A 27,970-nucleotide genomic window follows, 5' to 3' on the forward strand; every position below is an offset into this window, starting at 1 on the left:
GTTGTCACCAAAAGTAGGTGAAAAACTCCATTCAAAGTAATTTCCACAAAACTGCAAAATAACTTCTTCCCAACTGCAAATTGGGAGTCGGATTTCTTATTGGATCAGAAAGCTGTTACTGCATATACTATATTCATGGATATTCTGTTTAAGCCACATGGTAACCCAATTATCCGTTTAAAACATACTTTTTACCCAACTTTCATAACTCTAAACCTATACATCCAATATTAATAAAAGTCACATATTCTTAATCGGCACATTCCAAATATAAACATACCCAAAAATCATTCGAATCCGTTCAGCCGTTCGGGAGATAGTTATAAGTCACTTTTGACCGACCGCAAGCACATTTTCATGCCCAAAAAGAGTTCCAGAGAGTTGGGCTGTGCAGTCGGTCAATTTCACAGAGAAAAATGTCTAAGTCCCATTCGCATGTACGAACGAGGCCGTTCGTGAAAATATCCCAGTTTAACAGTGTGTTCGAATTGTCGCACTTCGATTCCTGCCGAAGCGTCGAAGTTCCTGAGAAGGTAAGGGTCAGCTGTGTTCCTGCAAATGCGTAGCCGATTTTAGTTCCATAGATTCAGTAGCACGCACCGCTGACCGTGTTCGACTAAATTAAAATGGCCGCTGCCACGTGTTCGGTTTTCTAATGGGGGCCACTTTGACAACTTCGACACTTCGACTGCATCCGAAGTGCCAATTTAAAAGTACAAATCCTTCCTCTGGACGTTAAAGGGCCAGCAGCAGCACAACGAAAATCCATTGTGCCCAAATCTTGTTATTAAAGGGCCAAACCTCCCAGGGACCATAATCACATGGCGAGAGGCTGGCAAGCAGTCCTCTCCAGGCCCAAGTGGCGAAGGGCACTTCGTCACAATATACATTATACGCCGCCTACAGTAACTATATACAATGTACGCCGCCTACAGTAACTATATACATTGTACGCCGCCTACAGTAACTATATACATTGTACGCCGCATACAGTAACTATATACATTGTACGCCGCATACAGTAACTATATACATTGTACGCTACATACAGTAACTATATACATTGTACGCCGCATACAGTAACTATATACATTGTACGCCACATACAGTAACTATATACATTATACGCCGCATACAGTAACTATATATACATTGTACGCCGCCTACAGTAACTCTATATACATTATACGCTGCCTACAGTAACTATATACATTGTACGCCGCATACAGTGACTATATACATTGTACGCCTCCTACAGAAACTATATACATTGTACGCCGCATACAGTAACTATATACATTGTACGCTGCATACAGTAACTATATACATTGTACGCCACATACAGTAACTATATACATTATACGCCGCATACAGTAACTATATATACATTGTACGCCGCCTACAGTAACTATATACATTGTACGCCGCATACAGTGACTATATACATTGTACGCCTCCTACAGAAACTATATACATTGTACGCCGCATACAGTAACTATATACATTGTACGCTACATACAGTAACTATATACATTGTACGCCGCATACAGTAACTATATACATTGTACGCTGCATACAGTAACTATATACATTGTACGCTGCATACAGTAACTATATACATTGTACGCCTCATACAGTAACTATATACATTATACGCCGCATACAGTAACTATATTTACATTGTACGCCGCCTACAGTAACTCTATATACATTATACGCCGCCTACAGTAACTCTATATACATTATACGCTGCCTACAGTAACTATATACATTATACGCTGCCTACAGTAACTATATACATTGTACGCCGCATACAGTGACTATATACATTATACGCTGTATACAGTAACTCTATATACATTATACGCTGCCTACAGTAACTATATACATTGTACGCCGCATACAGTAACTATATACATTGTACGCCGCATACAGTAACTATATACATTGTACGCTACATACAGTAACTATATATACATTGTACGCCGCATACAGTAACTATATACATTGTACGCTGCATACTGTAACTATATACATTGTACGCCACATACAGTAACTATATACATTATATGCCGCATACAGTAACTATATATACATTGTACGCCGCCTACAGTAACTCTATATACATTATACGCTGCCTACAGTAACTATATACATTGTACGCCGCATACAGTGACTATATACATTATACGCTGTATACAGTAACTATATATACATTGTACGCCGCCTACAGTAACTATATACATTGTACGCCGCCTACAGTAACTATATACATTGTACGCCGCCTACAGTAACTATATACATTGTACTCCGCCTACAGTAACTATATACATTGTACTCCGCCTACAGTAACTATATACATTGTACGCCGCGTACAGTAACTATATACATTGTACGCCGCGTAATGTATATAGTCACTGTATGCGGCGTACAATGTATATAGTTACTGTAGGCAGCGTATAATGTATATAGAGTTACTGTAGGCGGCGTACAATGTATATATAGTTACTGTATGCGGCGTACAATGTATATATAGTTACTGTATGTAGCGTACAATGTATATAGTTACTGTATGCGGCGTACAATGTATATAGTTTCTGTAGGAGGCGTACAATGTATATATAGTTACTGTAGGCGGCGTACAATGTATATAGTTACTGTAGGCGGCGTACAATGTATATAGTTACTGTAGGCGGCGTACATTGTATATAGTTACTGTAGGCGGCATACAATGTATATAGTTACTGTACGCGGCGTACAATGTATATAGTTACTGTACGCGGCGTACAATGTATATAGTTACTGTAGGCGGAGTACAATGTATATAGTTACTGTAGGCGGAGTACAATGTATATAGTTACTGTAGGCGGCGTACAATGTATATAGTTACTGTAGGCGGCGTACAATGTATATAGTTACTGTAGGCGGCGTACAATGTATATATAGTTACTGTAGGCGGCGTACAATGTATATATAGTTACTGTATACAGCGTATAATGTATATAGTCACTGTATATACATTGTACGCCGCCTACAGTAACTATATATACATTGTACGCCGCCTACAGTAACTATATATACATTGTACGCCGCCTACAGTAACTATATATACATTGTACGCCGCCTACAGTAACTATATAGATTGTACGCCGCCTACAGTAACTATATACATTGTACGCCGCATACAGTAACTATATACATTGTACGCCGCGTACAGTAACTATATACATTGTACGCCGCGTACAGTAACTATATATACATTGTACGCCGCCCTCAGGAGCTATATACATTGTACGCCGCCTACAGTAACTATATACATTGTATGCCGCCTACAGTAACTATATATACATTGTACGCCGCATACAGTAACTATATATACATTGTACGCCGCATACAGTAACTATATATACATTGTACGCCGCCTACAGTAACTATATAGATTGTACGCCGCCTACAGTAACTATATAGATTGTACGCCGCCTACAGTAACTATATAGATTGTACGCCGCCTACAGTAACTATATACATTATACGCCGCCTACAGTAACTATATACATTATACGCCGCATACAGTAACTGTGTACATTATTCGCCGCATACAGTAACTGTGTACATTATACGCCGCATACAGTAACTGTGTACATTATACGCCGCATACAGTAACTGTGTACATTATACGCCGCATACAGTAACTGTGTACATTATTCGCCGCATACAGTAACTGTGTACATTATACGCCGCATACAGTAACTGTACATTATACGCCGCATACAGTAACTGTACATTATTCGCCGCATACAGTAACTGTGTACATTATTCGCCGCATACAGTAACTGTGTACATTATTCGCCGCATACAGTAACTGTGTACATTATACGCCGCATACAGTAACTGTGTACATTATTCCTCGTACACCGTAACTGTGTACATTATTCGTCGTACACCGTAACTGTGTACATTATTCGTCGTACACCGTAACTGTGTACATTATTCGTCGTACACCGTAAATCTATACGTTATACGACGCATACAGTAACTAAATACGTTATACGGCTCATAGAGTAACTATATACATTATATGCTGCGCACAGTAACTGTATACGCTTTATACGCCGCGTACAGTAACTGTATACGCATTATACGCCGCGCACAGTAACTGTATATACTTTATACGCCGCGCACAGTAACTGTATACACTTTATACGCCGCGCACAGTAACTGTATACACTTTATACGCCGCGCACAGTAACTGTATACACTTTATACGCCGCGCACAGTAACTGTATACACTTTATACGCCGCGTACAGTAACTGTATACACTTTATACGCCGCGTACAGTAACTGTATACACTTTATACGCCGCACATAGTAACTGTATACACTTTATACGCCGCGCACAGTAACTGTATACACTTTATACGCCACGTACAGTAACTGTATACACTTTATACGCCGCACATAGTAACTGTATACACTTTATACGCCGCACATAGTAACTGTATACACTTTATACGCCGCATACAGTAACTATATACATTGTACAGTGTGACTGACCACTTGACACCCCGACTGGGCACCTCAGTCAGTCGCTTTTTACTAGTAATCCTTAGTAGCATAAGCACCGCACCGGGCATCATAACCTCCGTAGACCCCCACAAACCTCCGCAGCTTTGTTGGGGTCTCGCTGTCGTCCATCCATCCTGGACCCAAGACCAGGATCCAGCTTCCAGAGAGTAGACCTCTCCTAGTCCCGAGAGCGAAGCAGGCTGCTCTTACAAGAGCAATCGTTGTGATCCAAGGGAGTATAGTGATTATAGCAATCCCCAGAGTGAATATAGCTCTCCAATCCCCCAAACATGAGCCTAGACTTCATGAAGGGTAAAAATAATCTGTTTAATGTCAGCCACACCTGGCCTTATATGCAGGTCCCCATGCAAGGGGCACCCCCCTGTACCTGCGAGTAGACTACATACACAATCACAATGGCTCTCAGGTCCCGGACACTCCCCTATGCCTGGGAGATAATTGAGTCAGCCACTGTATTAAACTTAATTATCTCCAGGCACAGATCCCCACAAACGTTACATCCCTTGATCGGGGTGACCAACGTATCCAAAAATCACATGTATTGATGTCCTATTACGTTTGTATAACTCTATATATGAGTTTGTTATTAGAAATAGATAATGTCTTGGTTTCAGTTTGTGAGAGATGTGCACTTTATTTCCTTTCTTCATGATCTCATCCAGCGTCAGCCCTGCAGTGAGACTGGTGGTGGCGGCGGCTGCTCTGGGACCTGTCTAGCCGGCATGTTTGCCTGACTAGATTGCGGTAACTTTAATTCCGTTCTGCGCCCCCGTCCCTCACACCATCCCCAAGCATCTGTCTGTCTGCCAGCCTGGATCTAGTTTCCTTTCTCTCCATTCTGTCATCTCTGACTCGAGATTTCCTGTCTCTGCTGCCAAGTGTCGGCCTGAAACACGAGCCGTTCGAGACACACATGGATACCATTTACCATCAATCAGCTGGAGGAACTATGATCTGGTAGCTGTGCAGTGAGGGAGAGTGGGCTTGTGGCCAACAGGGGGGCTCCACATTCTGCGAGGAAGGAGATCCTGTCCCGAATACAGCAAGAGATAGGCTCGGATACGACCAAAAATGTGAACATTATTTATATACGTTATATTCCATATACAGTAACTATATACCTTATACGCTTGTACAGTAACTATATACATTATACGCTGTATACAGTAACTATATACATTATACGCCGTATACAGTAACAATATACATTATATGCCGTATACAGTAACTATATACATTATACGCTGTATACAGTAACGATATAGATTAAACGCTGTATACAGTAACGATATACATTATACGCCGCATACAGTAACTATATACATTATACACTGTATACAGTAACTATATACATTATACGCTGTATACAGTAACGATCTAGATTATACGCCGTATACAGTAACGATATACATTATACGCCGCATACAGTAACTATATACATTAAACATCGTATACACGAAGTGAACTAAAGCTGCACAGTAATGATTAAACCATGTAATGAGAGTCTAATCTCTTCCAGCTTCATTAGCCTTCTGCAAACACACACACGTACACACATACGTACAATATGCCTTCTACAAACACACACGTGTAATATGCCTCCTGCAAACACACGTGTAATATGCCTCCTGCAAACACACGTACAATATGCCTCCTGCAAACACACACGTACAATATGCCTCCTGCAAACACACACGTACAATATGCCTCCTGCAAACACACACGTACAATATGCCTCCTGCAAACACACACGTACAATATGCCTCCTGCAAACACACACGTACAATATGCCTCCTGCAAACACGCACGTACAATATGCCTCCTGCAAACACGCACGTACAATATGCCTCCTGCAAACACGCACGTACAATATGCCTCCTGCAAACACGCACGTACAATATGCCTCCTGCAAACACGCACGTACAATATGCCTCCTGCAAACACGCACGTACAATATGCCTCCTGCAAACACGCACGTACAATATGCCTCCTGCAAACACGCACGTACAATATGCCTCCTGCAAACACGCACGTACAATATGCCTCCTGCAAACACGCACGTACAATATGCCTCCTGCAAACACGCACGTACAATATGCCTCCTGCAAACATGCACGTACAATATGCCTCCTGCAAACACGCACGTACAATATGCCTCCTGCAAACACGCACGTACAATATGCCTCCTGCAAACACGCACGTACAATATGCCTCCTGCAAACACGCACGTACAATATGCCTCCTGCAAACACGCACGTACAATATGCCTCCTGCAAACACGCACGTACAATATGCCTCCTGCAAACACGCACGTACAATATGCCTCCTGCAAACACGCACGTACAATATGCCTCCTGCAAACACGCACGTACAATATGCCTCCTGCAAACACGCACGTACAATATGCCAATTGTACAACAGTACAATATGTGTTTGCCCTCTGCAAACACACACACACCTACAATATGCCCTCTGCAAACACACACACTCACCTACAATATGCCCTCTGCAAACACACACACACACCTACAATATGCCCTCTGCAAACACACACACACACACCTACAATATGCCCTCTGCAAACACACACACACACACCTACAATATGCCCTCTGCAAACACACACACACACCTACAATATGCCCTCTGCAAACACACACACACCTACAATATGCCCTCTGCAAACACACACACACACACACACACCTACAATATGCCCTCTGCAAACACACACACACACACACCTACAATATGCCCTCTACACACACACACACACACCTACAATATGCCCTCTGCAAACACACACACACACACCTACAATATGCCCTCTGCAAACACACACACACCTACAATATGCCCTCTGCAAACACACACACACCTACAATATGCCCTCTGCAAACACACACACACACACACCTACAATATGCCCTCTGCAAACACACACACACACACCTACAATATGCCCCCTGCAAACACACACACACACCTACAATATGCCCTCTGCAAACACACACACACACCTACAATATGCCCTCTGCAAACACACACACACCTACAATATGCCCTCTGCAAACACACACACACCTACAATATGCCCTCTGCAAACACACACCCCCTTACAATATGTCGCTGCAAACACACACACACGTACAATATGCCGCTGCAAACACACACACACGTACAATATGCCGCTGCAAACACACACACACACGTACAATATGCTGCTGCAAACACACACACACATGTACAATATGCCACTGCAAATACACACACGTACAATATGTCGCTCCAAGCACACACACACGTACAATATGCCTCCTACAAGCTGTTGACCTATAATAGGAGGGGTGGGATCACATACAGTAATGGCAGCAATGCCCCATGTAATGAGTCCGCTAGAGATGGATGGAATGTGATTGTCCCTAATTGATACATTTTTTTATAAGCAGAATGGCACTCAGGAATTGCTCTTGTCGTGGGTGGGGCATTTTACCATTGAGTGTTAATGTCTCAAACAATTCCTTTCTATCTCAGTATCTCGTCTCTTCCAGGAAGGGAACAGCTTCCACGTGTTTGACCAAGGTCGTTTTGCCAAGGAAGTTCTTCCGAAGTACTTTAAACACAACAACATGGCCAGCTTTGTGCGGCAGCTCAATATGTGTGAGTATTAGCTCAGTAATACATTCATCATGCCGGCATTGGTAGATTTGTGCGGCAGCTCAATATGTGTGAGTATTAGCTCAGTGATACATTCATCATGCCGGCGTTGGTAGATTTGTGCGGCAGCTCAATATGTGTGAGTATTAGCTCAGTAATACATTCATCATGCCGGCATTGGTTAGATTTGTGCGGCAGCTCAATATGTGTGAGTATTAGCTCAGTGATACATTCATCATGCCGGCATTGGTTAGATTTGTGCGGCAGCTCAATATGTGTGAGTATTAGCTCAGTAATACATTCATCATGCCGGCATTGGTTAGATTTGTGCGGCAGCTCAATATGTGTGAGTATTAGCTCAGTAATACATTCATCATGCCGGCATTGGTAGATTTGTGCGGCAGCTCAATATGTGAGTATTAGCTCAGTGATACATTCATCATGCCGGCATTGGTAGATTTGTGCGGCAGCTCAATATGTGAGTATTAGCTCAGTAATACATTCATCATGCCGGCATTGGTAGATTTGTGCGGCAGCTCAATATGTGAGTATTAGCTCAGTGATACATTCATCATGCCGGCATTGGTAGATTTGTGCGGCAGCTCAATATGTGAGTATTAGCTCAGTGATACATTCATCATGCCGGCATTGGTAGATTTGTGCGGCAGCTCAATATGTGAGTATTAGCTCAGTAATACATTCATCATGCCGGCATTGGTAGATTTGTGCGGCAGCTCAATATGTGAGTATTAGCTCAGTGATACATTCATCATGCCGGCATTGGTAGATTTGTGCGGCAGCTCAATATGTGAGTATTAGCTCAGTGATACATTCATCATGCCGGCATTGGTAGATTTGTGCGGCAGCTCAATATGTGAGTATTAGCTCAGTAATACATTCATCATGCCGGCATTGGTAGATTTGTGCGGCAGCTCAATATGTGAGTATTAGCTCAGTGATACATTCATCATGCCGGCATTGGTAGATTTGTGCGGCAGCTCAATATGTGTGAGTATTAGCTCAGTGATACATTCATCATGCCGGCATTGGTAGATTTGTGCGGCAGCTCAATATGTGAGTATTAGCTCAGTGATACATTCATCATGCCGGCATTGGTAGATTTGTGCGGCAGCTCAATATGTGTGAGTATTAGCTCAGTGATACATTCATCATGCCGGCATTGGTTAGATTTGTGCGGCAGCTCAATATGTGTGAGTATTAGCTCAGTAATACATTCATCATGCCGGCATTGGTAGATTTGAGTGGCAGCTCAAGCTGTACCAATATAATTGGGAATCTTTGACAACCCCAGGTAGAACTCCTCAAAATCATCTCCGCTTCACCACAGATAGACACTGGATGCTCTATTAACATTTTTAAACGTGACTTCACTTTTCACTGGTGGCGGTCAGAAGCATCTGGTTTTATTCTGACCTTCAATGTACCGAAAGGTCTGCATCGCTGTTCAGGGTCTCTTTATCTGCAGTTCTGGGTGGAACCCTTTTACTGTTACCTCATTGACCACTTCTACTGAGATAGGATGGATCATTTCCCTCTGAAATATCTGCTTTGTTTAGATATTAGGTAGGAAGTGTGACAGCTGTTATTTATTCTGTATAAACTGCCCCTATCTGCCCCTATTTATTCTGTATAAACTGCCCCTATCTGCCCCTATTTATTCTGTATAGACTGCCCCTATCTGCCCCTATTTATTCTGTATAAACTGCCCCTATCTGACCCTATTTATTCTGTATAAACTGCCCCTATCTGCCCCTATTTATTCTGTATAAACTGCCCCTATCTGCCCCTATTTATTCTGTATAGACTGCCCCTATCTGACCCTATTTATTCTGTATAAACTGCCCCTATCTGACCCTATTTATTCTGTATAAACTGCCCCTATCTGACCCTATTTATTCTGTATAAACTGCCCCTATCTGACCCTATTTATTCTGTATAAACTGCCCCTATCTGACCCTATTTATTCTGTATAAACTGCCCCTATCTGACCCTATTTATTCTGTATAGACTGCCCCTATCTGCCCCTATTTATTCTGTATAGACTGCCCCTATCTGACTCTATTTATTCTGTTTAAACTGCCCCTATCTGACCCTATTTATTCTGTATAAACTGCCCCTATCTGACCCTATTTATTCTGTTTAAACTGCCCCTATCTGACCCTATTTATTCTGTATAAACTGCCCCTATCTGACCCTATTTATTCTGTATAAACTGCCCCTATCTGACCCTATTTATTCTGTATAAACTGCCCCTATCTGCCCCTATTTATTCTGTATAAACTGCCCCTATCTGACCCTATTTATTCTGTATAAACTGCCCCTATCTGACCCTATTTATTCTGTATAAACTGCCCCTATCTGCCCCTATTTATTCTGTATAAACTGCCCCTATCTGACCCTATTTATTCTGTATAAACTGCCCCTATCTGACCCTATTTATTCTGTATAAAATGCCCCTATCTGCTCCTATTTATTCTGTATAAACTGCCCCTATCTGACCCTATTTATTCTGTATAAACTGCCCCTATCTGACCCTATTTATTCTGTATAAACTGCCCCTATCTGCCCCTATTTATTCTGTATAAACTGCCCCTATCTGACCCTATTTATTCTGTATAAACTGCCCCTATCTGACCCTATTTATTCTGTTTAAACTGCCCCTATCTGACTCTATTTATTCTGTATAAACTGCCCCTATCTGCCCCTATTTATTCTGTATAAACTGCCCCTATCTGCCCCTATTTATTCTGTATAAACTGCCCCTATCTGACCCTATTTATTCTGTATAAACTGCCCCTATCTGACTCTATTTATTCTGTATAAACTGCCCCTATCTGACTCTATTTATTCTGTATAAACTGCCCCTATCTGCCCCTATTTATTCTGTATAAACTGCCCCTATCTGCCCCTATTTATTCTGTATAAAATGCCCCTATCTGCTCCTATTTATTCTGTATAAACTGCCCCTATCTGACCCTATTTATTCTGTATAAACTGCCCCTATCTGACCCTATTTATTCTGTATAAACTGCCCCTATCTGCCCCTATTTATTCTGTATAAACTGCCCCTATCTGACCCTATTTATTCTGTATAAACTGCCCCTATCTGACCCTATTTATTCTGTATAAACTGCCCCTATCTGACTCTATTTATTCTGTATAAACTGCCCCTATCTGACCCTATTTATTCTGTATAAACTGCCCCTACCTGACCCTATTTATTCTGTATAAACTGCCCCTATCTGACCCTATTTATTCTGTATAGACTGCCCCTATCTGACCCTATTTATTCTTTATAGACTGCCCCTATCTGACCCTATTTATTCTGTATAAACTGCCCCTATCTGACCCTATTTATTCTGTATAGACTGCCCCTATCTGACCCTATTTATTCTGTATAGACTGCCCCTATCTGCCCCTATTTATTCTGTATAAACTGCCCCTATCTGACCCTATTTATTCTGTATAAACTGCCCCTATCTGACCCTATTTATTCTGTATAAACTGCCCCTATCTGACCCTATTTATTCTGTATAAACTGCCCCTATCTGACCCTATTTATTCTGTATAAACTGCCCCTATCTGACCCTATTTATTCTGTATAGACTGCCCCTATCTGACCCTATTTATTCTGTATAAACTGCCCCTATCTGACCCTATTTATTCTGTATAAACTGCCCCTATCTGACCCTATTTATTCTGTATAAACTGCCCCTATCTGCCCCGAGACATGGTATAATGAGAAAAATGACTGGGACATAGCAATACCAGGGTACTCTTTATATAGAAAAGACAGGGAAGGCAAGAAAGGGGGAGGGGTGGCCCTGTATGTAAAGGATAGCATAAAATCTAGCCTAATAAAGGTTAGTGAGGCGAACATAGAGTCCGTTTGGGTTACGTTAGAATTTGGTAATCACACAGTAACTCGTGTAGGTGTGATTTATAGGCCCCCAGGACAAATTGAAGAGTTAGATAATCTACTAGTTGAAGAAATAGCTAAAATGACAATGAAGGGGGAAGTTATCATCATGGGTGACTTTAATCTTCCTGATGTGAATTGGAAAACAAAAATAGCTACTTGTGCCAGGAGCACACATATTCTAAACTCCCTACTGGGATTGTCTCTAAAACAAGTCGTTGAGGAGCCAACTCGTAAAGAGGCCATACTAGATTTAGTGTTAACAAATGGAGATTTGGTATCAGATATTACTGTAGGTGAAAGTTTAGGATCCAGTGATCATCAGTCAGTGTGGTTTAATATAAGAACAGTGACTGAGTCACACCACACAAAAACAAAAGTTTTAGACTTTAGAAAAACAGACTTTTCTAAAATTAGAATATGTGTAAAGGAGTCATTATCAGACTGGAGCAATTTATATGGAGTCCAAAATAAATGGGATTATTTAAAAGTTGCACTACTGAAGGCAACAGAAAATTGCATTAGGCTTGTCAGTAAAAGCAAAAAATTCAAGAAACCACTGTGGTACTCCGCAGATGTGGCCAAAATAGTAAAAAACAAAAAGTTAGCATTTAGTAATTATAAAAAAAACCAGAGTGAGGAAGACAGAATGACCTATAAGATTAGGCAGAAAGAGGCTAAGCAAGTTATAAGAGCTTCCAAATCCCACACAGAAGAGAAAATAGCACAGTCAGTAAAAAAGGGGGACAAAACTTTTTTTAGATACATAAATGAGAAAAGAAAAGTAAAACAAGGATTAGTTAGATTAAAAACAAAAGAAGGAAGGTATGTAGATGAGGATAAAGGTCTAGCTGACTGCCTCAATGAATATTTTTGTTCGGTATTTACAGATGAAAATGAAGGAAAGGGACCTCTGTTAACAAAAAGGATAAATGAGTCATTTATTACACGTGAGTTTACAGAGGAAGAGGTTCTATTTCAACTGTCAAAAGTAAAGACAAATAAGTCAATGGGACCTGATGGAATACACCCAAAGCTATTAAAAGAGCTTAGTGGTGTACTAGCAAAACCATTAACAGATTTATTTAACAAATCATTGAAAACAGGAGTAGTCCCAGAAGATTGGAAGTTAGCGAATGTTGTGCCCATTCACAAGAAAGGTAATAGGGAGGAGTCGGGCAACTATAGGCCAGTAAGCCTTACTTCAGTAGTGGGGAAAGTGATGGAAACCATGTTAAAGGATAGGATTGTTGAACATCTAAAAACACATGGATTTCAAGACCAGAGACAACATGGGTTTACTTCAGGGAGATCATGCCAAACTAATCTTATTGATTTTTTTGATTGGGTAACTAAAATTATAGATCAGGGTGGTGCAGTAGACATTGCTTACTTAGATTTCAGTAAGGCTTTTGACACTGTTGCACATAGAAGGCTTATCAATAAACTACAATCTTTGAGTTTGGATTCGAATATTGTTGAATGGGTAAGGCAGTGGCTGAGTGACAGGCAACAGAGGGTTGTAGTCAATGGAGTATATTCGAAGCTTGGGCTTGTCACCAGTGGGGTACCTCAGGGATCTGTACTTGGACCCATTCTCTTTAATATTTTTATTAGTGATATTGCAGAAGGTCTTGATGGTAAGGTGTGTCTTTTTGCGGATGATACTAAGATATGTAACAGGGTTGATGTTCCAGGAGGGATAAGCCAAATGAAAAATGATTTAGGTAAACTAGAAAAATGGTCAGAGTTGTGGCAACTGACATTTAATGTGGATAAGTGCAAGATAATGCATCTTGGACGTAAAAACCCAAGGGTAGAGTACAAAATATTTGATAGAGTCCTAACCTCAACATCTGAGGAAAGGGATTTAGGGGTGATTATTTCTGATGACTTAAAGGTAGGCAGACAATGTAATAGAGCAGCAGGAAATGCTAGCAGAATGCTTGGTTGTATAGGGAGAGGTATTAGCAGTAGAAAGAGGGAAGTGCTCATGCCATTGTACAGAACACTGGTGAGACCTCACTTGGAGTATTGTACGCAGTACTGGAGACCCTATCTTCAGAAGGATATTGATACCTTAGAGAGAGTTCAAAGAAGGGCTACTAAACTGGTTCATGGATTGCAGGATAAAACTTACCAGGAAAGGTTGAAGGATCTTAACATGTATAGCTTGGAGGAAAGACGAGACAGGGGGGATATGATAGAAACATTTAAATACATAAAGGGAATCAACACAGTAAAGGAGGAGACTATATTTAAAAGAAGAAAAACTACCACAACAAGAGGACATAGTCTTAAATTAGAGGGACAAAGGTTTAAAAATAATACCAGGAAGTATTACTTTACTGAGAGGGTAGTGGATGCATGGAATAGCCTTCCAGCTGAAGTGGTAGAGGTTAACACAGTAAAGGAGTTTAAGCATGCGTGGGATAGGCATAAGGCTATCCTAACTATAAGATAAGGCCAGGGACTAATGAAAGTATTTAGAAAACTGGGCAGACTAGATGGGCCGAATGGTTCTTATCTGCCGTCACATTCTATGTTTCTATGTTTCTATGTTTCTATTTATTCTGTATAAACTGCCCCTATCTGACCCTATTTATTCTGTATAAACTGCCCCTATCTGCTCCTATTTATTCTGTATAAACTGCCCCTATCTGCCCCTATTTATTCTGTATAAACTGCCCCTATCTGCCCCTATTTATTCTGTATAAACTGCCCCTATCTGCTCCTATTTATTCTGTATAAACTGCCCCTATCTGCCCCTATTTATTCTGTATAAACTGCCCCTATCTGACCCTATTTATTCTGTATAAACTGCCCCTATCTGACCCTATTTATTCTGTATAAACTGCCCCTATCTGACCCTATTTATTCTGTATAAACTGCCCCTATCTGCCCCTATTTATTCTGTTTAAACTGCCCCTATCTGACCCTATTTATTCTGTATAAACTACCCCTATCTGACTCTATTTATTCTGTATAAACTGCCCCTATCTGACCCTATTTATTCTGTATAAACTGCCCCTATCTGACCCTATTTATTCTGTATAAACTGCCCCTATCTGACCCTATTTATTCTGTATAAACTACCCCTATCTGACTCTATTTATTCTGTATAAACTGCCCCTATCTGACCCTATTTATTCTGTATAAACTGCCCCTATTTGCCCCTATTTATTCTGTTTAAACTGCCCCTATCTGACTCTATTTATTCTGTATAAACTGCCCCTATCTGCCCCTATTTATTCTGTATAAACTGCCCCTATCTGCCCCTATTTATTCTGTATAAACTGCCCCTATCTGCCCCTATTTATTCTGTATAGACTGCCCCTATCTGCCCCTATTTATTCTGTATAAACTGCCCCTATCTGCCCCTATTTATTCTGTATAAACTGCCCCTATCTGCCCCTATTTATTCTGTATAAACTGCCCCTATCTGCCCCTATTTATTCTGTATAGACTGCCCCTATCTGACCCTATTTATTCTGTATAAACTGACCCTATTTATTCTGTATAAACTGCCCCTATCTGACCCTATTTATTCTGTATAAACTGCCCCTATCTGCCCCTATTTATTCTGTATAAACTGCCCCTATCTGACCCTATTTATTCTGTATAAACTGCCCCTATCTGACCCTATTTATTCTGTATAAACTGCCCCTATCTGACCCTATTTATTCTGTATAAACTGCCCCTATCTGCCCCTATTTATTCTGTATAAACTGCCCCTATCTGACCCTATTTATTCTGTATAAACTACCCCTATCTGACTCTATTTATTCTGTATAAACTGCCCCTATCTGACCCTATTTATTCTGTATAAACTGCCCCTATCTGACCCTATTTATTCTGTATAAACTGCCCCTATCTGACCCTATTTATTCTGTTTAAACTGCCCCTATCTGACTCTATTTATTCTGTATAAACTGCCCCTATCTGCCCCTATTTATTCTGTATAAACTGCCCCTATCTGCCCCTATTTATTCTGTATAAACTGCCCCTATCTGCCCCTATTTATTCTGTATAGACTGCCCCTATCTGCCCCTATTTATTCTGTATAAACTGCCCCTTTCTGCCCCTATTTATTCTGTATAAACTGCCCCTATCTGCCCCTATTTATTCTGTATAGACTGCCCCTATCTGACCCTATTTATTCTGTATAAACTGACCCTATTTATTCTGTATAAACTGCCCCTATCTGACCCTATTTATTCTGTATAAACTGCCCCTATTTATTCTGTTTAAACTACCCCTATCTGACTCTATTTATTCCGTATAAACTGCCCCTATCTGCCCCTATTTATTCTGTTTAAACTGCCCCTATCTGACCCTATTTATTCTGTATAAACTGCCCCTATCTGACTCTATTTATTCTGTATAAACTGCCCCTATCTGACTCTATTTATTCTGTATAAACTGCCCCTATCTGACCCTATTTATTCTGTATAAACTGCCCCTATCTGCCCCTATTTATTCTGTATAGACTGCCCCTATCTGACCCTCTTTATTCTGTATAAACTGCCCCTATCTGACCCTATTTATTCTGTATAAACTGCCCCTATCTGCCCCTATTTATTCTGTATAAACTGCCCCTATCTGACTCTATTTATTCCGTATAAACTGCCCCTATCTGACCCTATTTATTCTGTATAAACTGCCCCTATCTGACCCTATTTATTCTGTATAAACTGCCCCTATCTGCCCCTATTTATTCTGTATAAACTGCCCCTATCTGACCCTATTTATTCTGTATAAACTGCCCCTATCTGACTCTATTTATTCTGTATAAACTGCCCCTATCTGACCCTATTTATTCTGTTTAAACTGCCCCTATCTGACCCTATTTATTCTGTATAAACTGCCCCTATCTGACCCTATTTATTCTGTTTAAACTACCCCTATCTGACTCTATTTATTCTGTTTAAACTGCCCCTATCTGACTCTATTTATTCTGTATAAACTGCCCCTATCTGCCCCTATTTATTCTGTTTAAACTGCCCCTATCTGACCCTATTTATTCTGTTTAAACTGCCCCTATCTGACCCTATTTATTCTGTTTAAACTGCCCCTATCTGACCCTATTTATTCTGTATAAACTGCCCCTATCTGACCCTATTTATTCTGTATAAACTACCCCTATCTGACTCTATTTATTCTGTATAAACTGACCCTATTTATTCTGTATAAACTGCCCCTATCTGACCCTATTTATTCTGTTTAAACTGCCCCTATCTGACCCTATTTATTCTGTATAAACTGCCCCTATCTGACCCTATTTATTCTGTATAAACTGCCCCTATCTGACCCTATTTATTCTGTATAAACTGCCCCTATCTGACCCTATTTATTCTGTATAAACTGCCCCTATCTGACCCTATTTATTCTGTATAAACTGCCCCTATCTGCCCCTATTTATTCTGTATAAACTGCCCCTATCTGACCCTATTTATTCTGTATAAACTGCCCCTATCTGACCCTATTTATTCTGTATAAACTGCCCCTATCTGACCCTATTTATTCTGTATAGACTGCCCCTATCTGACCCTATTTATTCTGTTTAAACTGCCCCTATCTGACTCTATTTATTCTGTTTAAACTGCCCCTATCTGCCCCTATTTATTCTGTTTAAACTGCCCCTATCTGCCCCTATTTATTCTGTTTAAACTGCCCCTATCTGACCCTATTTATTCTGTGTAAACTGCCCCTATCTGCCCCTATTTATTCTGTATAAACTGCCCCTATCTGCCCCTATTTATTCTGTATAGACTGCCCCTATCTGACCCTATTTATTCTGTTTAAACTGCCCCTATCTGACTCTATTTATTCTGTTTAAACTACCCCTATCTGACCCTATTTATTCTGTGTAAACTGCCCCTATCTGCCCCTATTTATTCTGTATAAACTGCCCCTATCTGACTCTATTTATTCTGTATAAACTGCCCCTATCTGACTCTATTTATTCTGTATAAACTGCCCCTATCTGACCCTATTTATTCTGTATAAACTGCCCCTATCTGACCCTATTTATTCTGTATAAACTGCCCCTATTTGACCCTATTTATTCTGTATAAACTGCCCCTATCTGCCCCTATTTATTCTGTATAAACTACCCCTATCTGACTCTATTTATTCTGTATAAACTGCCCCTATCTGACCCTATTTATTCTGTATAAACTGCCCCTATCTGCCCCTATTTATTCTGTATAAACTGCCCCTATCTGACCCTATTTATTCTGTATAAACTGCCCCTATCTGCCCCTATTTATTCTGTATAAACTGCCCCTATCTGACCCTATTTATTCTGTATAAACTGCCCCTATCTGACCCTATTTATTCTGTATAAACTGCCCCTATCTGCTCCTATTTATTCTGTATAAACTGCCCCTATCTGACCCTATTTATTCTGTATAAACTGCCCCTATCTGCCCCTATTTATTCTGTATAAACTGCCCCTATCTGCCCCTATTTATTCTGTATAAACTGCCCCTATCTGCCCCTATTTATTCTGTATAAACTGCCCCTATCTGACCCTATTTATTCTGTATAAACTGCCCCTATCTGCCCCTATTTATTCTGTATAAACTGCCCCTATCTGCCCCTATTTATTCTGTATAAACTGCCCCTATCTGACCCTATTTATTCTGTATAAACTGCCCCTATCTGCCCCTATTTATTCTGTATAAACTGCCCCTATCTGACCCTATTTATTCTGTATAAACTGCCCCTATCTGACCCTATTTATTCTGTATAAACTGCCCCTATCTGACCCTATTTATTCTGTATAAACTGCCCCTATCTGCCCCTATTTATTCTGTATAAACTGCCCCTATCTGCCCCTATTTATTCTGTATAAACTGCCCCTATCTGACCCTATTTATTCTGTATAAACTGCCCCTATCTGCCCCTATTTATTCTGTATAAACTGCCCCTATCTGCCCCTATTTATTCTGTATAAACTGCCCCTATCTGCCCCTATCTGCCCCTATTTATTCTGTATAAACTGCCCCTATCTGACCCTATTTATTCTGTATAAACTGCCCCTATCTGCCCCTATTTATTCTGTATAAACTGCCCCTATTTATTCTGTATAAACTACCCCTATCTGACTCTATTTATTCTGTATAAACTGCCCCTATCTGACCCTATTTATTCTGTATAAACTGCCCCTATCTGACCCTATTTATTCTGTATAAACTGCCCCTACCTGACCCTATTTATTCTGTATAAACTGCCCCTATCTGACCCTATTTATTCTGTATAGACTGCCCCTATCTGACCCTATTTATTCTGTATAGACTGCCCCTATCTGACCCTATTTATTCTGTATAAACTGCCCCTATCTGCCCCTATTTATTCTGTATAAACTGCCCCTATCTGACCCTATTTATTCTGTATAAACTGCCCCTATCTGACCCTATTTATTCTGTATAAACTGCCCCTATCTGACCCTATTTATTCTGTATAAACTGCCCCTATCTGCCCCTATTTATTCTGTATAAACTGCCCCTATCTGACCCTATTTATTCTGTATAAACTGCCCCTATCTGCCCCTATTTATTCTGTATAAACTGCCCCTATCTGCCCCTATTTATTCTGTATAAACTGCCCCTATCTGCCCCTATTTATTCTGTATAAACTGCCCCTATCTGCTCCTATTTATTCTGTATAAACTGCCCCTATCTGCCCCTATTTATTCTGTATAAACTGCCCCTATCTGACCCTATTTATTCTGTATAAACTGCCCCTATCTGACCCTATTTATTCTGTATAAACTGCCCCTATCTGCCCCTATTTATTCTGTATAAACTGCCCCTATCTGACCCTATTTATTCTGTATAAACTGCCCCTATCTGACCCTATTTATTCTGTTTAAACTGCCCCTATCTGCCCCTATTTATTCTGTATTATCTGCCCCTATTTATTCTGTATAAACTGCCCCTATCTGCCCCTATTTATTCTGTATAAACTGCCCCTATCTGACCCTATTTATTCTGTATAGACTGCCCCTATCTGACCCTATTTATTCTGTATAAACTGCCCCTATCTGACCCTATTTATTCTGTATAGACTGCCCCTATTTATTCTGTATAGACTGCCCCTATCTTCCCCTATTTATTCTGTATAAACTGCCCCTAATACGGTGTACATGACCTGCTGTCTCTTTACCTACCACCAATGAATGAATGTTCAGCGATTGATCGTGTCAGACTTCCACTTCAGTTTATTAATCCAGACCAGGTAGCCCGGCAGGCACAGGACCGAGCCAAATAAGGATCAAATCATCCATTAATGGTTTGATGGCGCCAGGGCACTCGTGGAACCATAATCACTACAGTGTGCCTTAGTCACCCTTACTCCACTGTCCCAGTAAAAACACATTGAAACCATTAACAACACATTTATACCAAACCATGGTCTGCACTGATTGACGCACATTACTTTTTAGATGGCTTCCGTAAGGTTGTTCACATTGAGCAAGGGGGCCTGGTGAAACCTGAAAAGGATGACACCGAATTTCAGCACCCCTTCTTCGTCCGGGCCCACGAGAACCTCTTGGAAAATATAAAGAGAAAAGTTAACAATGTGAGTAATGGGGGAGGGACGTAGGGGACACTGACTGCTTGGCAAGTGACATAACCGTAAGGGGAGAAAAGATAGACGCTATGAGAGGTAGGGAGAAGGCAAGGCAGCACAGGAGCAGGCAGTGTAGGGGCACAGTGCTGGCAGGATGGGATAACGGGTTAGCAGGATGGGGGAACTGTTCTGGAAGGATGGGGTAACGGGTTGGCGGGATAGGGTCACAGTGCTAGCAGGAAAGGATAACGGGTTGGCACAGATGGGGCACAGTGCTGGCAGGATGGGAGAACAGGTTAGCAGGATGGGGAAACTGTGCTGGAAGGATGGGGTAACGGGTTGGCGGGATAGGGTCACAGTGCTAGCAGGAAAGGATAACGGGTTGGCACAGTGCTGGCAGGATGGGTTAACAGGAGTGAGTGGAATAGGGGTCACAGTGCTGGCAGGATGGGATAACTGGGTGGCAGGATGGGAGAACGGGTTAGCAGGATGGGACAACTGTGCTGGAAGGATGGGGTAACGGGTTGGCGGGATAGGGTTGGCACAGGAGGGGCACGGGTTGGCACAGGAGGGGCACAGTGCTGGCAGGATGGGATAACAGGAGTGAGTGGAATAGGGGTCACAGTGCTGGCAGGATGGGGGCACAGTGCTGGCAGAATGGGAGAACGGGTTAGCAGGATGGGGGAACTGTTCTGGAAGGATAGGGTAACGGGTTGGCGGGATAGGGTCACAGTGCTAGCAGGAAAGGATAACGGGTTGGCACAGGAGGGGCACAGTGCTGTCAGGATGGGATAACAGGAGTGAGTGGAATAGGGGTCACAGTGCTGGCAGGATGGGATAACTGGGTGGCAGGATGGGGGCACAGTGCTGTCAGGATGGGATAACTGGGGTTAGCAGGATAGGGCACAGTGCTAGCAGGATAGGATAACGGGTTGGCCAGATAGGGGCACAGTGCTGGTGGGATAGGGGCAACGATAAGACATGGAGAGAATGGTGGAAAGGCAGCGAAGTAACAGAATATTGTGCAGATAAAAAGTAATACCTTGTTTCCTACTTGTCAGTTGGCCTGTGTGAAGAATGAGGAGGTCAAGGTTCGACAAGACAATGTCAGCAAACTGATTACTGATGTTCAGCTCATGAAGGGAAAGCAGGAAAGCATGGACTGTCGTCTGTTAGCCATGAAACAGTAAGTAACATTGACTGCTGGCTGATAGCTGTGAACCAGTAACATTGACTGCTGGCTGATAGCTGTGAACCAGTAACATTGAGTGCTGGCTGATAGCTGGGAACCAGTAACATTGAGTGCTGGCTGATAGCTGGGAACCAGTAACATGGACTGCTGGCTGATAGCTGGGAAACAGTAACATTGACTCCTGGCTGATAGCTGGGAACCAGTAACATTGACTCCTGGCTGATAGCTGGGAACCAGTAACATTGACTCCTGGCTGATAGCTGGGAACCAGTAACATTGACTGCTGGCTGATAGCTGGGAACCAGTAACATTGACTGCTGGCTGATAGCTGGGAACCAGTAACATTGACTGCTGGCTGATAGCTGGGAACCAGTAACATTGACTGCAGGCTGATAGCTGGGAAACAGTAACATTGACTGCAGGCTGATAGCTGGGAAACAGTAACATTGACTGCAGGCTGATAGCTGGGAAACAGTAACATTGACTGCAGGCTGATAGCTGGGAACCAGTAACATTGACTGCTGGCTGATAGCTGGGAACCAGTAACATTGACTGCTGGCTGATAGCTGTGAACCAGTAACATTGACTGCTGGCTGATAGCTGTGAACCAGTAACATTGAGTGCTGGCTGATAGCTGGGAACCAGTAACATTGACTCCTGGCTGATAGCTGTGAACCAGTAACATTGACTGCTGGCTGATAGCTGTGAACCAGTAACATTGACTGCTGGCTGATAGCTGTGAACCAGTAACATTGACTGCTGGCTGATAGCTGGGAAACAGTAACATTGACTGCTGGCTGATAGCTGGGAAACAGTAACATTGACTCCTGGCTGATAGCTGGGAAACAGTAACATTGACTGCTGGCTGATAGCTGGGAAACAGTAACATTGACTGCTGGCTGATAGCTGGGAAACAGTAACATTGACTGCTGGCTGATAGCTGGGAAACAGTAACATTGACTGCAGGCTGATAGCTGGGAAACAGTAACATTGACTGCTGGCTGATAGCTGGGAACCAGTAACATTGACTGCTGGCTGATAGCTGGGAACCAGTAACATTGACTGCTGGCTGATAGCTGGGAACCAGTAACATTGACTGCTGGCTGATAGCTGGGAACCAGTAACATTGACTGCTGGCTGATAGCTGGGAACCAGTAACATTGACTGCAGGCTGATAGCTGTGAACCAGTAACATTGACTGCAGGCTGATAGCTGTGAACCAGTAACATTGACTGCAGGCTGATAGCTGTGAACCAGTAACATTGACTGCTGGCTGATAGCTGGGAACCAGTAACATTGACTGCTGGTTGATAGCTGTGAACCAGTAACATTGACTGCTGGTTGATAGCTGTGAGCCAGTAACACTGACTGCTGGCTGATAGCTGTGAGCCAGTAACATTGACTGCTGGCTGATAGCTGTGAAACAGTAACATGGACTGCTGGCTGATAGCTGTGAAACAGTAACATGGACTGCTGGCTGATAGCTGTGAAACAGTAACATGGACTGCTGGCTGATAGCTGTGAAACAGTGACATGGACTGCTGGCTGATAGCTGTGAAACAGTGACATGGACTGCTGGCTGATAGCTGTGAAACAGTGACATGGACTGCTGGCTGATAGCTGGGAACCAGTGACATTGACTGCTGGCTGATAGCTGGGAACTAGTGACATTGACTGCTGGCTGATAGCTGGGAACCAGTGACATTGACTGCCGGCTGATAGCTGGGAACCAGTAACATTGACTGCTGGCTGATAGCTGTGAAACAGTAACATGGACTGCTGGCTGATAGCTGTGAAACAGTAACATGGACTGCTGGCTGATAACTGTGAAACAGTAACATGGACTGCTGGCTGATAGCTGTGAAACAGTAACATGGACTGCTGGCTGATAGCTGTGAAACAGTGACATGGACTGCTGGCTGATAGCTGTGAAACAGTGACATGGACTGCTGGCTGATAGCTGTGAAACAGTGACATGGACTGCTGGCTGATAGCTGTGAAACAGTGACATGGACTGCTGGCTGATAGCTGGGAACCAGTGACATTGACTGCTGGCTGATAGCTGGGAACCAGTGACATTGACTGCTGGCTGATAGCTGGGAACCAGTGACATTGACTGCTGGCTGATAGCTGGGAACCAGTGACATTGACTGCTGGCTGATAGCTGGGAACCAGTGACATTGACTGCTGGCTGATAGCTGGGAACCAGTGACATTGACTGCTGGCTGATAGCTGGGAACCAGTGACATTGACTGCTGGCTGATAGCTGGGAACCAGTGACATTGACTGCTGGCTGATAGCTGGGAACCAGTAACATTGACTCCTGGCTGATAGCTGTGAAACAGTAACATTGACTGCTGGCTGGTAGCTGTGAAACAGTAACACTGACTACTGGCTGGTAGCTGTGAAACAGTGACATGGACTGCTGGCTGATAGCTGTGAAACATGGACTGCTGGCTGATAGCTGTGAAACAGTGACATGGACTGCTGGCTGATAGCTGTGAAACAGTAACATTGACCGCTGGCTGATAGCCGGGACCCAGTAACATTGACTCCTGGCTGATAGCCGGGACCCAGTAACATTGACTCCTGGCTGATAGCCGGGACCCAGTAACATTGACTCCTGGCTGATAGCCGGGACCCAGTAACATTGACTCCTGGCTGATAGCTGGCAAATAGTAACATTGACTCCTGGCTGATAGCTGGGAACCAGTAACATTGACTCCTGGCTGATTGCTGGCAACCAGTAACATTGACTCCTGGCTGATAGCTGGCAACCAGTAACATTGACTCCTGGCTGATAGCTGGGAACCAGTAACATTGACTCCTGGCTGATAGCTGGCAACCAGTAACATTGACTGCTGGCTGATAGCTGGGAACCAGTAACATTGACTGCTGGCTGATAGCTGGGAACCAGTAACATTGACTGCTGGCTGATAGCTGGGAACCAGTAACATTGACTGCTGGCTGATAGCTGGGAACCAGTAACATTGACTGCTGGCTGATAGCTGGGAACCAGTAACATTGACTGCTGGCTGATAGCTGGGAACCAGTAACATTGACTGCTGGCTGATAGCTGGGAACCAGTAACATAAACTGCTGGCTGATAGCTGGGAACCAGTAACATAGACTGCTGGCTGTAAGGTGCAAAATAGTTAGTGTCATAGATGATAAAAAAAATCACAAATTAAGATGCTTTCAGATTAGGTCGGAGGTTTCTTCTTGTTAAAAATATTTTTGGGCGATGCGGGCTAGGCCTAAGCATCATGGCGCGTTGACGTGCCTCGCATGAGCTCCGAGCCTAAATTAGCTACAACACCGTGTACCCGGCACCCAGGCGATCTAACAGCCTCTCTCAGCAACTTACCTGATCCCCGAGACAGTTGGGCATTAACATCCCGCAATTCTGATGGAGGTTTCCGCAGAGCCTAGCTATCTAGACGGATGGGTGAGACAGCCGATCTCCCGTTCCGCATGAACCAGTGCATAGAAGTACTCCTTGTGGTCCTGTTCTCCCCTTCCCTCCCTTTTGTTCCGGTGGGGGTTATCCCAGACCCCACTGGCTCGCACGAAGCACCAGCATGAGAAGAGGAAACAGCGTGAGAATGTGGCCACGCAAGATGGCGCAGATGCTTGCAACACAGCAAACCGGATTGAACCATCCTGACCCCAGTATCCCTTTTATGCAGCGGTTGGATGAGGTTTTCATCAGTTTCTAGGCCCCACTAGAAGCACGGCAACGGGCTATGCCTCACCAAAAGCAGGAGGAGGATCGGACGGGTGATCACCGGACGGCCCACATGCCCCTGCCGGACACTCACTTCAAGAAAGCACGGATGGCACTAGCTACTGGCTCCCCTGGGCAGAAGGCCAACATGGGCACAGCCCCACAACACCGCCACTTTATCTATCTAAGCAATCCAAGAGCAGCTTAACTACCAGGAAAAAACATATCTAGCCTGTATTAAAGGACCACTATTGGCACCCAGACCACTTCAGCTCAATGAAGTGGTCTCGGTGAGACGTCCCTCTGTTTCACGGAGGGTTAAACCAGCTTCTAGTGGCTGTCTCACGTGCCTCTCACTGTGAAAATCAGTGTGAAGACGCTGGACGTCCATAGGAAAGCATTGAGTAATGCTTTCATATGGGCTGTTTGAATGTGCGCGCGGCTCTTGCTGTGCATGCACATTCAGATCTGACGTCGGCATGGGGTCGTGAGTTCTCCAGTTCAGAGGGAGCCCGGCGCTGTTTTAAACCCCTTCAGCCCAGCGGGAGGGGGGCCCTGAGGGTGGGGGTGACCTATGTGACAAACTGCCTTTTGTCACTGTTTTTTCACGTGACAAACTACCCTGTGGAAGTGTGTAGCCTATTTACCTTCCAGGCTGGTGGTTAACCGCAGGTTAATTGCCGACCGCTGGGTGGCCGCCGTTCGTACAGTCGAACACGTGGCAGCGGCCATCTTTATTTAGTCGAACGCGGTTAGCAGTGTGTGTCGTCAAATTAATGGAACTGAAATCTGCAACAAAACGGCACGAACACCGGTGACCCTTACCTTCTCCTCCACTTCGACGCTTCGGCTGAAATTATACTGGACTATTTGCACGAACTGCACCCCGTTCGCGCATTCGAATGGGACTTAGTAACTTTTCTGTGTAAAATAGACCGACCGCACAGCCCAAATCTATGGAACTGTTTTGTGCAGGAAAGTCATGCTTGTGGTCGGTCAAAAAGGACTTCCACCTAACTTTTAAACCACTGGAGGGAATTGTCTGAATTTTCAATATGTTTGTATTTGGAGTATGCTGATTTAGAATATGTTTTATTAATATTTCATGTATACTTTTAAAGTTATAAGAATTGTATAAAAACTGTATTTTCCTGCCTGTGATAATTACATTAGCCCATTGTGTACAGTAATTCTATCACAGGCAGAGGGGAGGATTTTGCTGGGATGAATGGGAGTGTTTGACTGTTTTATCATGTGTTTGGCTGTTCCACAAGACCATGTGAGTGGTAACTTTGCGTAAAAACCTGCATAAAAGAAAGCCCTTTGGTGCTGATTAAACAGATCTTCTTGACCCTCTAACGCGCAGCCTCGACTCGTGTTTGTAGGAGACGGCTATAATCACTACAGGGATTGCTATGCTCTGCATACTCACTTAGCTACTGAGCTCTTGTAAGAGCTCTTGTTCCTGATCCTGCTTCGTTCTACAGAAGGAAGAGGTTGACCCACTGGAACCTGGAGCCTGGTCATAGGTCCAGGGTGGATAGCAGACGGCGAGATCCCAGCCCAGCAGCGGCGGTTCGTGGAGTCTGCAGTACTTATGGTGTCTACGGTGCTGATGGTCCTTTGGTGAGCGTTAGGAGCATCCTTTCTACGATCCAACTTTCAGCTTTTTTTTTTGGTTTTTGTTTGTTTGTTTTTTCCTGGCACTATAGTGCTCCTTTAATCTTACTATTCAAAAATGTGCAACTTTATCAAAGCCATGTAAATGTTCCATATGTGACACTCTGTGCTCGCTGAGCAAGTCTCTCTGTATATTTATGCACTCAAAAATAAAGAATTATAAAAATGTAAAAATATATATTTTGGGGCATTTGCAATGATGTCCTTAAGAAATGTAAACTTTTTTTTTTGTACAGAAAGTAAAATGCTCTTAGATATTCATATCGCGCTTGCAGGACTTCTCGCGGGCGGCTCCCTTCCTATGGAATAGCCTGCCAACTGCCATCAGACTCTCCCCTAGTCTTGCATCTTTTAAGAAGTGCCTTAAAACCCATCTCTTTAGGAAAGCTTATGGCCTCCAAGACTAACCCTTACCTCACATACCTGTCTCTTGCCCTCTCCTAAAGGGCAGCCCACCTAATTTGATTGCAAATTCCTGTCCTAATGTGTTTTACACCCCTCCTCCTATAGAATGTAAGCTCAATCGAGCAGGGTCCTCTTCAACCTATTGTTCCTGTAAGTTTATTTGTAATTGTCCTATTTATATCTAAATCCCCTCTCATGATA

The 27,970-nt window shown here is 42.8% G+C and overlaps 1 protein-coding gene across 3 annotated transcripts in view; it reads left to right on the forward strand.

Annotated features, from left to right (window-relative positions):
- Positions 1–27,970, forward strand: part of HSF1 (heat shock transcription factor 1) — a 73,455-nt gene that overhangs the window by 16,756 nt on the left and 28,729 nt on the right. For 2 of the 3 annotated variants that reach the window (XM_063450928.1, XM_063450929.1), the window contains exons 3-5: positions 8,140–8,248; positions 20,638–20,774; positions 21,827–21,951. In XM_063450928.1, the coding sequence (XP_063306998.1) occupies positions 8,140–8,248; positions 20,638–20,774; positions 21,827–21,951 (371 nt within the window). Of the gene's footprint in view, positions 1–8,139; positions 8,249–9,440; positions 9,457–20,637; positions 20,775–21,826; positions 21,952–27,970 lie in introns of those variants that run through there. The other variant, XM_063450930.1, reaches the window with a different exon arrangement.

Source organism: Pelobates fuscus, chromosome 4 (assembly GCF_036172605.1).
Source record: "Pelobates fuscus isolate aPelFus1 chromosome 4, aPelFus1.pri, whole genome shotgun sequence".
NCBI lineage: Eukaryota > Metazoa > Chordata > Amphibia > Anura > Pelobatidae > Pelobates > Pelobates fuscus.